At 39.9% G+C, this 15,813-nt stretch overlaps 1 protein-coding gene and 1 long non-coding RNA gene across 3 annotated transcripts; one reads left to right on the plus strand and one right to left on the minus strand.

The window, feature by feature from the left end:
- Positions 1–1,047: 1,047 nt before the first annotated feature.
- Positions 1,048–13,705, minus strand: LOC137075038 (uncharacterized). Its single transcript, XR_010904980.1, has 2 exons — positions 13,534–13,705; positions 1,048–1,315 (listed from the first exon to the last, which is right to left on the minus strand). It is a non-coding gene; the product is annotated as an uncharacterized lncRNA (long non-coding RNA).
- Positions 6,034–10,127, plus strand: dlx1a (distal-less homeobox 1a). Of its 2 annotated transcripts, none has more exons than XM_067444898.1 (4): positions 6,034–6,562; positions 8,100–8,702; positions 8,952–9,151; positions 9,577–10,127. In XM_067444898.1, the coding sequence occupies exons 2-4, from the start codon at positions 8,390–8,392 to the stop codon at positions 9,820–9,822; spliced, it is 759 nt and encodes a 252-aa protein (XP_067300999.1). In that variant the 5' UTR covers positions 6,034–6,562; positions 8,100–8,389; the 3' UTR covers positions 9,823–10,127. The 2 variants fall into 2 exon arrangements, with proteins under 2 accessions (XP_067300999.1, XP_067300998.1); XM_067444897.1 differs by having other exon boundaries at positions 8,109–8,702.
- Positions 13,706–15,813: the final 2,108 nt, after the last annotated feature.

Genomic DNA, 15,813 nt, shown 5'->3' on the forward strand with positions numbered 1-15,813 from the left:
TTTGAAATAAATGGAGCTTCTACCTACAACTTGTTCACAAAGAGAGAGAGACTTGTATCAACATGACAATTTTCCATTATTAAGACTAATGGCGGGCTGCCTTAGCAGATCAAGGGGAGAGGGAAACGTGTTCGGGTGTGCTGGAGTACTGACCTCTCCCCTGTCTTTGTTTGGGACTTAACTCCGAACGAAACCCCAAAGAGAAGGAGAACGCGCACGGCTCTCCGGCCGCCTCCGCCGCGCCTCATTATTTCATTAGAGAATTTGCATGTTTCCCCTCTTTATGGGCCATTAATTGGACAATGGGGAAGTGCGTTTGCGACGGTGTAATCAAACCTCGTTTCGATATGCAACAAGAGCGCAACCTAAATGAAGTCGCGCTATAGAGGCGGGCGGGCGTGTGTAGATCCAGCTGTTTAAAATCATCCACAGACCTCGGCTGGTCCAAATGATTGTATTTTGCCGGGCTATGACTTTTATTGATTTTAATTTGCTGCTTAGTTTGAAGATTTGATGACTGCCTGTCTCGGACTGAGAGAGACACAACAAGCAAACATACCACAAGTGACAATTCCACAGCCATTTCTGCTCTCGATGCATTAAGTAACCATCTATTGGGGCTCTTTTTTCTATTTCTCCTAGTAGCACCTAACTCAGGTAATTGGTCATTTTTGGAGGGCAATTTTGGGGCAGGTGGGGGGATGCTGGGCAGACTGTTCTGACCCCTGCTGCTGTAGTAATGATGGAGGTTGTTGGCTCGTCTCTCTCGCGTGCACAGAGCAGATGTGTGCGCGCCGTACGGTCTCCGCTCACCCTCACCTGCGGCCCAGGTGAGTGATGGCTGGAGATTAGCAGGTAGCAGAAGATTCCGGGCTGGTTCCATCCAATCGCTGCTGAATCACAACCATGTGTTTTGGTAATCGTGTGACACGCACACCTGTCATTTGCTGCTAGATTTCATATGTTAGGGAATGAATGAATGAAGAGGGGGGGGGGGGGGGGGGGTCTTTCATTAAATGAAGCATTTTCAGAAAACCAGACTAGTGGGCGGATTTAACACAGCAATTTATTAATTATTTCAGGAAAACTTGACTTGATATAATTCAGCATACTGTGTTACTTGTTCTAATGATTATAATACAGTGCAGGTTAATACTGCACTGTCAATAAAATGATATATTACAGGAAAACAGCAGTGGCCTGCAAAAAGATGTGTTTCATCCACAGGTGTCAACCACCGGCCAGCTCTGCAGACATTTTTGTTTGTATGTTTTCCCAAAGCAGAACACGAGGCGAAGAGACCCGTCAGCTGAAGCTGGAAAAAAAATTCAGCAATTTTAAGGATTGAAAATAATATGAATCCTTGATCTCTAAGCATATGTTTTGCAGAACATAAGCAACAATTTATAATCTATATATAGCAACTATGGGCTTGCTACAACTAATAAATACACAGACAGGCTGCTGTGCATTTTGAGCGCTAGTGAGTGGATTCTTAGTTCACCCCAAAATTTAAATAATTTTATTAATTACTCACCCTCATGTCGTTGGACACCCGTAAGACCTTCGATTAACTTCGGAACACAAATGAAGATATTTTTGTTAAAGCTGATGGCTGAGAAAGGCTTCAGAAAGGCCTCTATTGGCATTCAGTGCGTTCCCACTCACAAGACCCATAAAAGGCACTAAAGACGACATTACAATGTCCATCTCATTACAGTGGCTGTACAATAATTTTACAATGCGACGAAAATAGTTATTGTGCCACAAAAATCAAAATAATGACTTTATCCACCAAGCTAGTGAACTCGGCATGCGCGAGAATATGACGCAGATCCCGTTCGGCTACATGAGAGGAAGAGCGCCGCTATCGCGTGAGTTCACGTCCGAGACCTACACGGAAGACAATAATTTTGCGGATAAAGTCGTTATTTTGATTTTTTTGTGTGCACAAGAACTATTTTCGTTGCTTCGTAAAATTATTGTACAGCCACTGTAGTAAGATGAACTTTGTAATGTCGTTTTTAGTGCCTTTATTAGTCTTGTGAGTGGGTCAGTGGAAATGTACTGAATGCCAATGGAGGCCTTTCTCAGCCATCAGCTTTCAACAAAAATATCTTCATTTGTGTTCCGAAGATGAACGAAGGTGTTACGGGTGTCCAACGACATGAGGGTGGGTAATTAATGAAATAATTAAAAATTTTGGCTGAACTAATCCTTTAAACAACTCTGATCGGCCATTGTGTTGACATATATGTCTGTGATTGGCTACAATGATCAGCACTTCAGAAACATATTAGGCTTGTTTGAGAAGAGCAAAATCTGCGCAGAACCGATCACCGGTGATCAGCGCGAGATGCATGCCGGTTAGAAATGTGTCCGAGGGCGGTCCGCCTTGCTCTGATGTCATGCTGACGTATGTCAAAAATCTCTCGCGATGGCGAGGCGGATGTGTCGGATTCTGCAGTCGAGCGCAGTTGCTCTCCACCGACTGCGCTGAACAAAAGCATGATGGGAAACGACTTGCTGACGACACAGCTTAATGCTTATTGGTTTAAACAACTGTGATGTATAGTTCTTTTTTTAAAATATTTGATTTTAAAACTCTGATATCATGTTTTTATGTGAATAAATTATGTGTGAATATTCTTAAACTCTCGGAGAGTGCGATCTCTCTGTTGGTTATGTGATTGTTGTCATATTAATAAAAATATATAAAAACATGTATGTAATTAAAGTAAAAATGCTTGATAAACAGGTCTTTCGAATGGAAATAAATAACAAAAACTTTGGGTGTCTTGTTCATAATCTTTATTTCCATATAAAAGCAACAGAACTTAAATTACATCCAGTTTATCAGCAAGAGAGCGCACGAGTGTGAATCCCGCAATATCCGCAACTGATCTCGCAGGTGTCTGATCCACTACGAGAAGAAAGAACTGTCCGGCTTGCCTGCTCTTTTTTCACTCCTCCCCTCACTGCAGCCGCCTAGTCTCGCCTTTATTTCAGGCGAGGCAAGGCGCATCTCAAACAAGCCTGTTGTAAATCAACCCGATCACATGTAAATGCGTATAAATAGTAAGAGTGTGCAATGTCATAGGCTACAGCAAAACTAATTTTGGCGTGCATATGCTACGTTGTTTTTCGCGTGCATATGATACACACTTTATGGTGTGTATATGACATGCTCTTGGATTAGGGTGGTGGGGTGGGTGGTTCGTCCATATAATAAACCATAATGTCCATATCATATCCACAATGCCCAATCAGTGGTGTTTAAGAATCGCTCAAAAGTGCTCAATATTTGCTATGGGGGAAATGCCGGTATTGTAACATTATGACAACACTAGTAAGATATGCTGCATAAAAAGACATACATGAATCCCATAGCAGATCTCGGCAGGTGGAGCTGGGGAGGAAGGAGGGGTTCAGAGGGTCTCTGATAGCACTGCAGGACAGCAAACAGTGAACCAGACTATTTAAATGTTGAGCAAGCGATTTTATTGGCTGCAGGGTCAGCAGATTGCCCTCTAGAGTTTCATGACTGAACTATATGTTTATTTTTAGAGATATTTACATACAATAAAAAAGATGGTTATTCCATTTTTACAACCCTAAACAGAAAACTCGTAATTCAAAAATACCCGGATGTCTGTCTAAAGTAACCTTCTGAAAATATATAAGAAGAGTTGTTCATTTCTTATTTACTAAATATTTTCTTACATCACAATTCAGAATAAAATGGGAGATGCAGTGATTAAACTGTCTAATTCTCTCAAAAAGCTTCCTGTCTTCAGTCTTTGACATTCTAATGGAAACAAAACATTACAAACCCACCAGCTGCATTATTTTAACATCACACTTAACCGTTCCATACTGATTGACACAGTAATCTGTGGTTACACCTCAGAGTGTCCTCTCTCTTTCTCACACACACACGTGTTGCTCCCAGTCTCAACAAATACTCTCACAGTGTCTCTTTGTCCATTGGAATTCAGTGGAGCAGCAAATTGAAGGTGCTGCCTGCTTAAAACCCTCCACGAGAAACCCAGAAAACCCACAGCTGTTTTATCATCAGGATTGATCAGATACTCTGAAATTGGATCATTACGTCTGATCGAATTTGCCGTTGCGTGTCTTTGCTGCTGGGAGGAAAGAACAGGGGTGAATTCATATTAGTGGGTGTGTGTGCCACTTTGTAAGTAAGGTGTAATTGTAAGTCCCTGGGTAAAAAGCCAGCCCGATATACATCCTCAAACACAGAGCATAGATGCATCCAGTTGAGATGTCAATGTTAATGCTGTCTTAATAGCCGCTCCACTTAAACCTGATTCGTTCAGTCCAAATATGTGATGGAGGAAAACGAAACTAGAGTCTAGTGTTGTCGTTGTCAGTGTGAATATGTGTGTGTGTTTTACTAATATGATAATGGGATCACATTCCATTTCATAAGTGTCCTGTCTCTTTAATTTGAAATACCCCTCCATCATGATGTAGGGTCTGTCAGCAGGATGCACTTTCAGGCTGAATTAGAGCTTATGCAGTGCACTACAACTTATTTATGTCTGTTCACTAAGCCAAATTTACTTTGTCAAGTTTGAAATCTGTACTGTAAATGAATTTAATTCACATTTTGGATCTGAACTGACTGAAAATGTACTTGACCCTGTTTAAATCACTGGACAAAAAAGATCAGGTTATTAACAGATACTAACACAGAAGCACTGTGCTCTTCTGACACTAAAATGCATATTAATTTGCAGTTACATATCAATTTCCAACTCTCATATTGCACTAGACTCATGAAACTATGAATTGTGATGATGTCTTACAATCTGTTAGCCATTTTTAAAATGATTCGACATCTGTCCGGATTTGGGGTTTGGTTCTCAGCTTTATCAACAGGACATCTAATGGGTCACACTAACCAGAGAGCTGGTGGGAAAGCTTCATATTGAAGCAATTAAAAACGAATCCTGTGCCACCAAAAACAGAAACTAATCAGAGACTTTGCTTTAAATGTACTCCGGACGCACATACAGTTCAGAATCAGACCCCGCTGAATGGACAGACATACACAATTGTCTCTTTTTGGACCAGTTTGTCAGCTCATGTCTGTATCTGAAACACACACACACACACACACACACACACACACACACACACACACACACACACACACACACACACACACACACACACACACACACACACACACACACACACACACACACACACACACACACACACACACACACACACACACACACACACACACACACACACACACACTGAGTGGGCCTGAACTGGCGTGGTGCAGTAAATCAGGGCAGCATAGCAGGTGTTTGACTCTCATTCTTGATGATCCTCTTCTCTGGAAAGTGCTCTAACTCGTTACCTCACATGCTGCTTTATTTGAGTTGCGTCTAAACAGAAAACTGCTGCGGTATCTTCCTGACATGGTGGGCAGTTGGAATGCGCTGTATAATTATTATGGGGCTGACCACATGGATAGGAAGATACTGTTATGTGATTTCAATAATATTTCATTATAGTCCAACGTTTTGCTGCTGTGTTTTAATTAAAACCACGCTTGAAAATGGTACTAACGAGTATCAGATTACTATATATATATATATATATATATATATATATATATATATATATATATATATATATATATATATATATATATATATATATATATATATATATATATATATATATATATATATAAGATTCTAAATTAGTTTAGTGCAAGAGAAAAATGCAACTCAGGGTGTAAAAGATCCCTTAGTATATAATTTAGTGAAATAGTAATACCATTTTGCTGATTTCCCACGACGATTTAGAGACACTTTGGGTTATATTATTGCTGCTCATCCTGAAACAATAATAATGATAATAATAATAATAAATGTCATCGCATTATTATAAATAATTGCAAATACAAGAACAAATCAATTTTCTAATTAAATAATTGCACACGTTTGTGAATTTATGTAATTATGAATTTTGAAACGATTATGTTGGTTCTACGTGATATTTGTAGTCCTTTTGCCATAACACTTTATTTCGTTTTTTCTCACAATTTTTAGATGAATCGAAGACAATAAACACGTGTAACTTGTCCGGCGTGATCTGAATGATGATAATTATCGGTTGTAATACCGTCATTATTTTCGCTATTGTTGAAGTATCCCCGTGGTAGATTGCAAATGTCATTTGAAATACAAATTGCTTTAAATTGGACAATTTTGAGGACGGTGGATATCTACCAGGTATTGTTAAAGTGTGCTCGTCAGTCCATATCATCTGGGCATCGTGTTGGTGCCAGTGACATTTTTGTCCAATGTTCTGGACTTTTGCTCAAGGCTCTTCTGTTTTTAATGTTTTTTTTTTTTTTTTGTCATGACGGAAAGTAAATGAATACATGTGGAGATTATGACCATTTCGAGGAAGACTGAGGGACAGACAACCGCAGAGACTGAGAAAGAGAGAAAGAAATGAAAGGAGGATGTGGAGGTGTGATCCGTGTCCAACGGGGAGTCGCACACACACGGTACGAACACGTCTCGTTCTCCTCTGCTTCTTGGGAAATAAGCATCTTCGGTTTCTCTTCGTGTTTTTCTTTGCATTTTATTCGTCTGTATTTTCAGCTCGCCGTGTTATCGAATAGGCTATCTAACACGTTTTATTGCATGGTGTCGTTTTGCTTAAATGTAAAAAATATTTAAGAAAAAGCTTAACATGTGTTCCAATCAGTTCGTGTCACTGCACATTTAGCATTTTATTACAATATTTTAATGTCACGTCTCCAAAATTGTTCTTTTTACAGATAAATGTGTAATATTATTTAAATAATGAATTCTAAGAGCAGAGATATGGCCCATGTTCAGTTTAAAGGTCTACATGACGATTTCCCAGTCAGGTGGTTAAATAATTTATAATCAAAAATAATTAATATATTGATACGATTATTCAATCTTTAGTGGTTAGTGGTTTTTAACTTTGCTTCCTTAATCCCAGGTAAGGACTACAAACGTAAGAAACGTATTTAGGAATAGCAATTTAAAGGGGTTTATTCCTTATTCTAAACTGGCATTGTGTTGTTATAATATTGTATCTGTCGTCATGGAATGTAGTTTAAACGTGGGATAATATTGTCTTTGAGTAGAGGTGCTATTTGTTGCTTTGTTTTTATGGTTTGTACATTTCCTGGTGGTAGCATTATTGGGCCTGTCACATGTGCATCACGCGCATTTAAGATTCAACCAAAACAAAAATCGACCAACTTTTATTTTTATTTTTTACAATAACCATAAAATATAAACCAACGCACCGCAATATCAACCAAATTTAAAGGTGAAAGGAATTCACCAAATGACAGGAGCTGTTATCAACATCGACCTGTTTCTCTGATCCTCGCGCGCAATAATTCAACCCACGCGCGCGTGCGAGTGATGCGAATCTGCAAGTGTTAAATACACAGCTAATTATGCGTATGAAAATTAAACAACAGTGGTATGCTAATTTAGCTGGTTTCAGCTGTGTCTTCGAGCTCTCGAGACCGGCATTTTAACCAAATGATCATCAAAGTAATTCATCTTTGCTTGGAGACACACATTTATACCTGTGCTTAATCATATTTGTTAGGTGTTATATTTTTGATATATATTTTTTCAGCAGAATATTTAGGGCCATGTTTAATATCCTCATTATATCGACCTTCATTCGTTTATATGTCATATTTTGTTTGTTGTTTAGACGTGTTTATATTAAAAAAATCTACTTACAATGTATTTATGATGATGTAATACATTTTACAACTGACACATGATAGCAAATTGCTACTAAATAAAATGTTTGTTTAGATATGTTATTGGTTTTAATGTGTTGCATTGTTTTGTTAACTAGCCTACAATAGGCCTATAAACACAAGACCAAATATCAAAATGACTTTGAACATTTTACTTTGCGTGTGTTCGGTTTTGAATGTGTTTGAACCCTCCACACGGCCTATGTGTGTCTTGGTCCATTCCCTAAATTTCTACATTAGCATTGCACAATAGAGTCACAGGTTGGTCTTATTTCTTGAGTTCATGCAGGTCCGTCGGACCCGACCCTCGGATTACCAATCCGCAGCGCTCTTGGAGGGAGTGGACCAATCAGAGAGCACCTTGGATAAATATTCATGATTCCCTGATTCAAACCTTTGAGCGAGTTTGTGTGGATCCACAGCATCGTACCTAGACTTTTCACAGAGACAAACTACATTTTCTTATGAATGGAAAGTGAAAAAATCCGTTGAGCTTAAATTGGGATCCATCCTTCACTCAGATCATAGAAGAAAACAAAAAAGCAGGGAGAGAGAGAGAGAGCGAGAGACATGACCATGTCTACAATACCAGAGAGTCTAAACAGCCCAGTCTCAGGAAAGAGCGTGTTCATGGAATTTGGGCCACCAAGTCAGCAAATGTCGCCTTCATCTATGACCCACGGACATTATTCAATGCACTGTTTACACTCCTCCGGACACCCGCAGCACGACAGCGCGTACAGCCCGGCTCCGTCCTTCCCCAGGTCTCTGCCTTATCCATACGTCAACTCGGTCGGTAGCCATTCCTCCAGTCCGTACCTCAGCACCGTGCAGACTTACCCAAACAACTCGGCTTTGGCGCAGACGAGATTGGAGGACCCAGGTAAGAAAATGCTTCTTTTGGTCTTCTCTGGTCGCTGCGTTTGTCGGCGCACTGCAAGAATGTTGGACTGAAGTAGCCCAGATGTGCTGTTATTAGGCTTGGTAATTATTTATTGCGTAATGCTATAAACAATGTATGCAATTAAGGCTAATTATACCTAAAGTGCCGCCTGTAAAACTTGTGCACAGTGATGTGAGCCGCACTGCATGAACAGTCTGTGAGACAGTTTCTTTTCTTTCTCCCTCCCAGCACCAGAGTCAGAGAAAAACACCGTGGTGGAAGGGGGAGAGGTTCGTTTCAACGGGAAAGGCAAAAAGATCCGCAAACCCCGAACCATCTACTCCAGCCTCCAGCTGCAGGCTCTGAACAGGAGGTTCCAGCAGACTCAGTATCTGGCTCTGCCGGAGAGAGCCGAGCTCGCCGCGTCGCTGGGGCTCACGCAAACACAGGCACGTGCATGGCTTTTGCGCGCTTTCGGCGGGAGAATTAGACTTTATGACGAAGAACGCGAACCGTGTCACATGTAGCCATGTTGTTGTTTTTTTTTGTTTTTTGTTGATTTTGTTGATCACTTTGAGGGGAATATTTCGGAACTTTCGATTCGATTACGCACGGTTCCATACCCCGATAGCACAAGTACATCTCGGAGACGTCCATTTGACGTCTGCTCACATCTGCAAGATGCATTTTTCAGAGCGTTTGCTCATCTACATCCTATTAGATGTCATGTAGATATTTAGAAGACGTCTTTAAGATTTAGAGTGTTTGTAAAACTGCTTTTTCTAAGACGTTTATCAGATGTTGATCTTTAGCAGACATCACTATAAGCTTACAGAAACTCTTGTTTGATTTGCCTCTCTTTCTTTTTTTCTAGGTGAAGATCTGGTTTCAGAATAAACGCTCCAAGTTTAAGAAACTGATGAAGCAGGGAGGAGGAACAATAGACACAAACGCTTTGGCTAACGGGCGCGGACTGTCCACCGGATCTCCCTCCGTAGCGCCTGTCTGGAACTCAACCGCCACCGTCAAAACATCCACACCGACCTCTTATATTCCCAGTTACACTTCATGGTATCCCACAGCACACCAGGACACTATGCAGCAGCCGCAACTCATGTGAACCAGGACTGCTAAAACAACCCCGCCCCTCTATCCACCAATGGCCCAGTTCAGGGGACCCGACACAGGCCAGTCACTCTGCGGCCTTACACACACTGGCACTCCGCAGCCCAGAGCAGATGTGATCCGGAGACACTCTCAGACAGACGAGTGCTGAGTCAGCGCGGACTGAACGAGAGCCGCCTTCACCGGAGAGGAAACCAGTCTCTTTTTTTGAATCGAAGGGAATGCCGGGAAAGTGGGTGAAATCAAAGCTGCTATCCCCTTTCCGTGACTTTTTGTTGTGTAAAAAAAAAAAAAAAAAAAAAAAAAATATTCATGAAACTGTACCCTAGTCAGAAATGTATTTCATTTTCGTCAAAATTGTACTTTTCCATTAGAAATTTGGAATTACCGGTTTGTCCCTTCACAACACGGGCTGAGATCAACATGAACTGCGCGTGTCCCCAAAGCTCACTGGGCTCGCGCAGTGCTTCAGGCTTCGCCATGGCGCGGTGAATGTGTAAAAACTGCGATAAATCACACCGTGAGCAAGTATGATTTTCCCCATTTTAAAGGGAACAAAGAAATCTTTAAACAAAGTTATTTTGTATGTATGGCGTTTTGTGTTTATTTAAATATAACTTATTTAGAATTTGTGTTTTGTTTTTTTGTTTTTTATCTGTTTGTATGTTTTTATTTAAAACAAATGTTCTTTAAATTATGATGTGAGGCTGCACTATAAAACAGAGACACTTCCCTCGGATTTGAACCCAATTTGTAAAGCCGAGTGTTTTATTGGATCAGATAAACGCGTCTATCATCGCCGTCAGACGGGAAGTGTTGACAGCTCTAATGTACAGAAATAGTCGTTTTTTTCGTTGTGTGCTGAATAATTTGTGCAAAAGGATCTAAACATGCTTGTGTTTATTAAAATTCATGTGTTTTCAGTTTCACATTGAAGAAAAAAAATAGTTTTATAGCTTACCGGTCACATTAATTTATTGTTTTGTTTCATGGAGTCTTGTATAATGTGTAAACTCGAACAGTAAAAATCTGTTTATGAAAGAAGCTACAAAATGTCATGGCACCGTTTATTGAATGAACTCAGGTAACTGATACCAATGCAATATCTGGAGAGAAAAGAGACCAAGATATTTTTTAGACAATTTATTTAAAATGCCCACTAAACACGCACATTTAAACACAATTAGAAGCATTTTGTTAATTAATATATTTATTAATATTATATAGGCTAGGCTATAGCGTAAACCTTCATATTTGTTCTTGCAGTGTCTTTCCCCAAACACCTCTAGCTTTGCATTGCAATCTGAACCAGCATTAATCTTGTGGTGGTTTCTGTAACTCAGTAATTCCTCCGACAATAAGGGCACTTGTTTCTTTTCACTTTCGTTTAGCCGCTATGAGCTCTTTGCTGCTCTTGTGTGGTTGCTTTTGATGGCCGTGTGTTAAGTGAATAATCGGGCAGGTGCCGCTCATAGAGGGGCAGATGAAGAAAGCCTGCGTCTGGAGGGGGGTGCGGGGGGGGGGGGGGGTGCAGATAGGTAAAGAATGACATGTTCGGCTTTAGTCTTTTGTTTGGGGCTGATGGTTTAACTGCGCATTTAAAGAAAATTCTGATGCAGATTGATGCCGGCAAGTTACTAAACAAAGGATGTTTCCTGTAATATCTTTTGCTCTTTCGAGGATAGATGAACCCGTAGCCTTGACATTTGCTGGTTTATTATTACTTTTATTAGTAGTAGCAGCAGAATTATTGATTACATGAAGAATTTAGGATTTTAACTCAATTAGATTCGACATTATAATATACCCCAAAACAAAACAAAAAATAGAAATACAAGGAATGAATTGAAGCTAGCCTCAGCTGTTTGAGGATTGAGAGTTGTTAGGGTTGTAGTAGGTGCGTGCGGGGGGTGCAGCAATTATTGTGACAAATTTTGACACTCTTCATGTGTGGTCTTTAAAAACGGCCTGGTCAGAGCAGGAAATGGCCCCGCGCGCTCTGATCACAAGCGCGCTTTTCTGACTCCATTTATATTTTTAAGACTTAAAAAATACATGAAATACATTATTATTATTATTATTATTATTATTATTATTATTATTATTATTATTATTATTATTAATCGTATTATTATATTAATGTGTTGTTGTTATCGTTATTTATACAATATAGTAGCAATATATTATTATTATGGTTACAATTTATTTGGTAACACTGTTTAAGATGTTTATTTGGTAACACGTTATTTTACACATATTACATATTTATTTACCATCAACTTGTTTCATATGTTACATATATTTACCACAGTAAAACCATGCGTAATTACATGCAACAAACCCTCAAGCAAACCCTAATCCCGTTGTTAATTAATATTACTCAGTAATTATATAATTGCACTGTAACAATGACACCTTAAAAAAAAGTGTAACCCTTTATTTTAAGGTAGTTACGTTATACACTGCGTAATACGACATGCACTATAGGTTTAGGGTTTGTTTTGGGCTTAGTTATTTATAATTATGCACAATTTACTGTTATTACTATAGTACATGTAGTAACGTGTAACTATGATATTAATATTTATATTAAAATAAAGCGTTACCATTGTTATTTACAGACTCTTCCGTGGAATCATGTCATGTCGTGTTTATTAATTCGACTTATGTTTTTGATAGCGTGTCTATTTTACTGGTTTATATTTTTCTCCTCCTAACGCGTCCAGCTGCGTCGCTAAATTTTCAGAATACGGATAGCCTTAAATAATATGTAAATGTGTTACTAAATAGCTGACACTAATGTGAATCGTTGCAACAACAAAAAAACAAAAACAAAAACTTGTATCATGTCTGACAAGTGTCGGACAAAGTCTGATAAAAAAATATTTTTTTTATTTTTTTATTTTTTGCTAAAGGTATCCAAAACACAGCTCTTGGGAAGGAATAAAAGAAGAAGCCGTGCTGTTCTGTGTCTTTCTCCGACATGCAGCTGTGGAGCAGAGAGGGTCAGCGTTATTTCACTCTATTCTCCTCTTGATTACGCGCCGGGCCCATCAAACCAGACATAATTACAGTCATTCCCTCCTTACTTATTCTAATGCAGCTTCCCATCTACGGGATAATTATGAGCAATTTTTTTTCGCACGTGGAATCTTTTGTTAACAAAAGAGATAGCGCAGTGAAAGAAAATTTGCCGTGCGATGGGGGGAAAAAAAGAAAAGGAAAAAGGAGAGTGAAATAGGTGCGCAGCGGTAGTTATAAGTAAGGCTGGCAAATTGCTTGCAGGTGTATACCGAGAGATTTGTCAATGGGAAGAGGGATCAAAATGAGCAAAAGCACAATGTCGGAGTGATGAAGGCAGAGGTGAAATTATAGAACAAGGGCTGCTTTATTTTCTGCTGGATTCTATAGACAAACCATCTCGCAATTTCAGACTTTATTAATGTTAGCCTGATTCAAAGCAGCAAATGGTGTAGCTATATTTTGTTTTCTCCAGACAATACAGCAACACGTTTGTTCAAATGAACCAATTCGCGTTTTTAATAATGTTACTGTTTGAGGAAATATTTCAGCAAAATGATATTTTAAATGCAAAGTACGACCGATCTTTATTTCTATAATACTGCGTAACAATGCATGCAAATTACCCCAAAATGTGCACATAAAATGTACCTGTATATATAAAATGCATGCGCATCATTCTTACCTTAATGTGCCATAAAGGAGAACAGCGTCTATAGTCGCCTATAAGATGTCGAACATCGCTCTCTGGAGAAGCAGAAGAATGTGAAAAGAGCATCCAGCAGTCATGGCACGGGCTCCGGCTCGTAGGCTCCCCGAATATGCCTCCTCTAGCTGGGCTCGCAGCTGACACACGCTCTCCGAGCAGGAATGAAAAATCCTGCTTTATTTTCCCTCTTTATAGCTGATGGAAAAAATTGCTGATTATTAGCATAAATGTTTACTCCTCATTACGCTGATGACATTGTGCACTCGAGATCTTGGTAATCTTTGGGAAAATTATGAGTAATTTTTAAAAATTTAAAGCAGCAGTTACCATGCAATTCAGGCTAATTTTGCGTAGGCTCCAAACGGATATAATTATCGCGGAGTCAAGATGTTATGCTAAAAACTATGCATTGATATTACCATTTATTATGTACATACAACTTTGACAATGTTGATGCTTGAAATAGCTGGAAATTGTCTTGCGCAAAAATTACAGTCCATATTAGGACATCTAAAATTGCGAAGAATTATATAGTAATTGCAGGCTTTCAGATCGGGGAGCCAGAATGCTCAACTGGAGCAATTGTGGATAAAATTACAGATCAGAGTATAAATTAGGGATGGGGTATGGCATTTTTCAAGTTGTCTGCAGGATTCCGGAAGTGTCTAAAACCACATCATTGCTAATCTTTCAGAGAGAAAGGCACGCGGAGCACGTGCTCGCAGACAGCTCCAACACAACTTTACTTTCGTTTGCGTTTGCGAGGTGTGACACTTGTCCGTGTTGAGGGACCTAATCAATGTAAACGCGGACTGAGGCTGTTTTTGCCAGATATACCGAGACAGCAAAAATGCAGGCTGACAGAAAGAGGCGCGAAACCCGGTGCGCGTCGGGCTTCTTCCGCGTTTGGAGTGTGAGTTCGCATGTTGGTGCGGCAGAATTAATGCGATATTTCATTGTTCAAGATCGCGTTAAGCTTGTCTCAGGGGACGGTGCGTAAACTGTCCTGCGTTAACCCAGCGTTACTGAGACGCGTCTTGGGCCTTCGCCGAAAGGAAAGCCGACCGCTCTTTGGTTAAACATGGCATTCCCGTTTCCTGTCGTGTTTGTTCTGCTGAACGGATCTCTGCGGGGCACATTTCAGCACGGGCGTACTCTTAGCCCCGGGCGACACCATAATATCGTGTAATGTGGCAATCACTGACAGGATACATCCTCATTACATCTGCCTGCTTTACAGCGTTTGAACCCCTCAAATAAACAAATGAACGTGACGCGAACGCGCATTTTTAACTATAGGCCTATATTATTTCAAAAAGAACAATGGATATCAAGCCGCGTGCGGTTCAGACGTTTGGCTTTTTATTTGAGAAGCAAACAAACTGTGACACTTGCCATACACAATTAATAACAGAACGCTGTAATAACTTCCTTCATGGCTCTGTTATAAAAACAGCATGATTTTTTTATGATCAGTCATTTAATTTAAAGTGAAAATTAATGCAACACGTTACATTTCATTTACGCAATTCGATTGGATTATTTGCTTGCATTAAATGTGCATGCACCATTGCAGTGGCAGTTTGAGCATGCTGCATCACTCAGATTGCCCTGCATTTTATTTTCTACCAAGCTTCTAAACAAATAAGTTTTCCTTTGTTATATGGCATGGAAAATGAATGTAGGCTATACACGCAGACGAGACCCTATTACAAAGGCCTTGTATTGTGCGTGGGGTGGTGGAAGTTGTGAGAAATGTTTCCATGTTGTTTAGCTCGGGGCATTTGCGAGCCTGCCTTCTTGGCTGCGCTGACTTCATAAAAAGTCTGGAGCGCAGAGCTCTGACTCCAGAGAGTCTGAACCCAGCCGAACGCCTTCGTGCCGGGGCGTGTTTGCGCGCTCATTCCCAGCCCCAGGCTCTGTAGCGCGTCTCGCTTCTGTCGGGCTTCACGAGCCTTTATCTTTAAGTTTTATGCCTCCAAAAATTTAGGGAACGTCAGTCCAATTGGCTTTAGTGAATTTTTGTTGTTGTTGTTGTTGTTTTTTAAGAACCCTCCTCCTATTTTCGAACCCGAAAAAAGTTGCATAAGCTCGCTTGACCTACTTATTACGAAGTAAGCTATAGACACACCTGTCACGTTTGTCAACAAAAGGTGAATTTGTGGGTTTTGTGTGAAACTTTTACAAGACGTTGCATCGCGTCTCCAGCCAGACTTATTAAAGACGAGAGACTCAACTGGCGCCGAAGCAAAAAGA

This window comes from Pseudorasbora parva, chromosome 5 (assembly GCF_024679245.1).
Source record: "Pseudorasbora parva isolate DD20220531a chromosome 5, ASM2467924v1, whole genome shotgun sequence".
Classification (NCBI taxonomy): Eukaryota; Metazoa; Chordata; class Actinopteri; order Cypriniformes; family Gobionidae; genus Pseudorasbora; species Pseudorasbora parva.

Coding starts and splice junctions, on each gene's coding strand:
- dlx1a (XM_067444898.1), top strand. CDS start 8,390: ATGACCATGTCTACAATACCAGAGAGTCTAAACAGCCCAGTCTCAGGA. Junction 8,703..8,951: donor GACGAGATTGGAGGACCCAG/GTAAGAAAATGC, acceptor TCTCCCTCCCAG/CACCAGAGTCAGAGAAAAAC. Junction 9,152..9,576: donor TGGGGCTCACGCAAACACAG/GCACGTGCATGG, acceptor CTTTTTTTCTAG/GTGAAGATCTGGTTTCAGAA.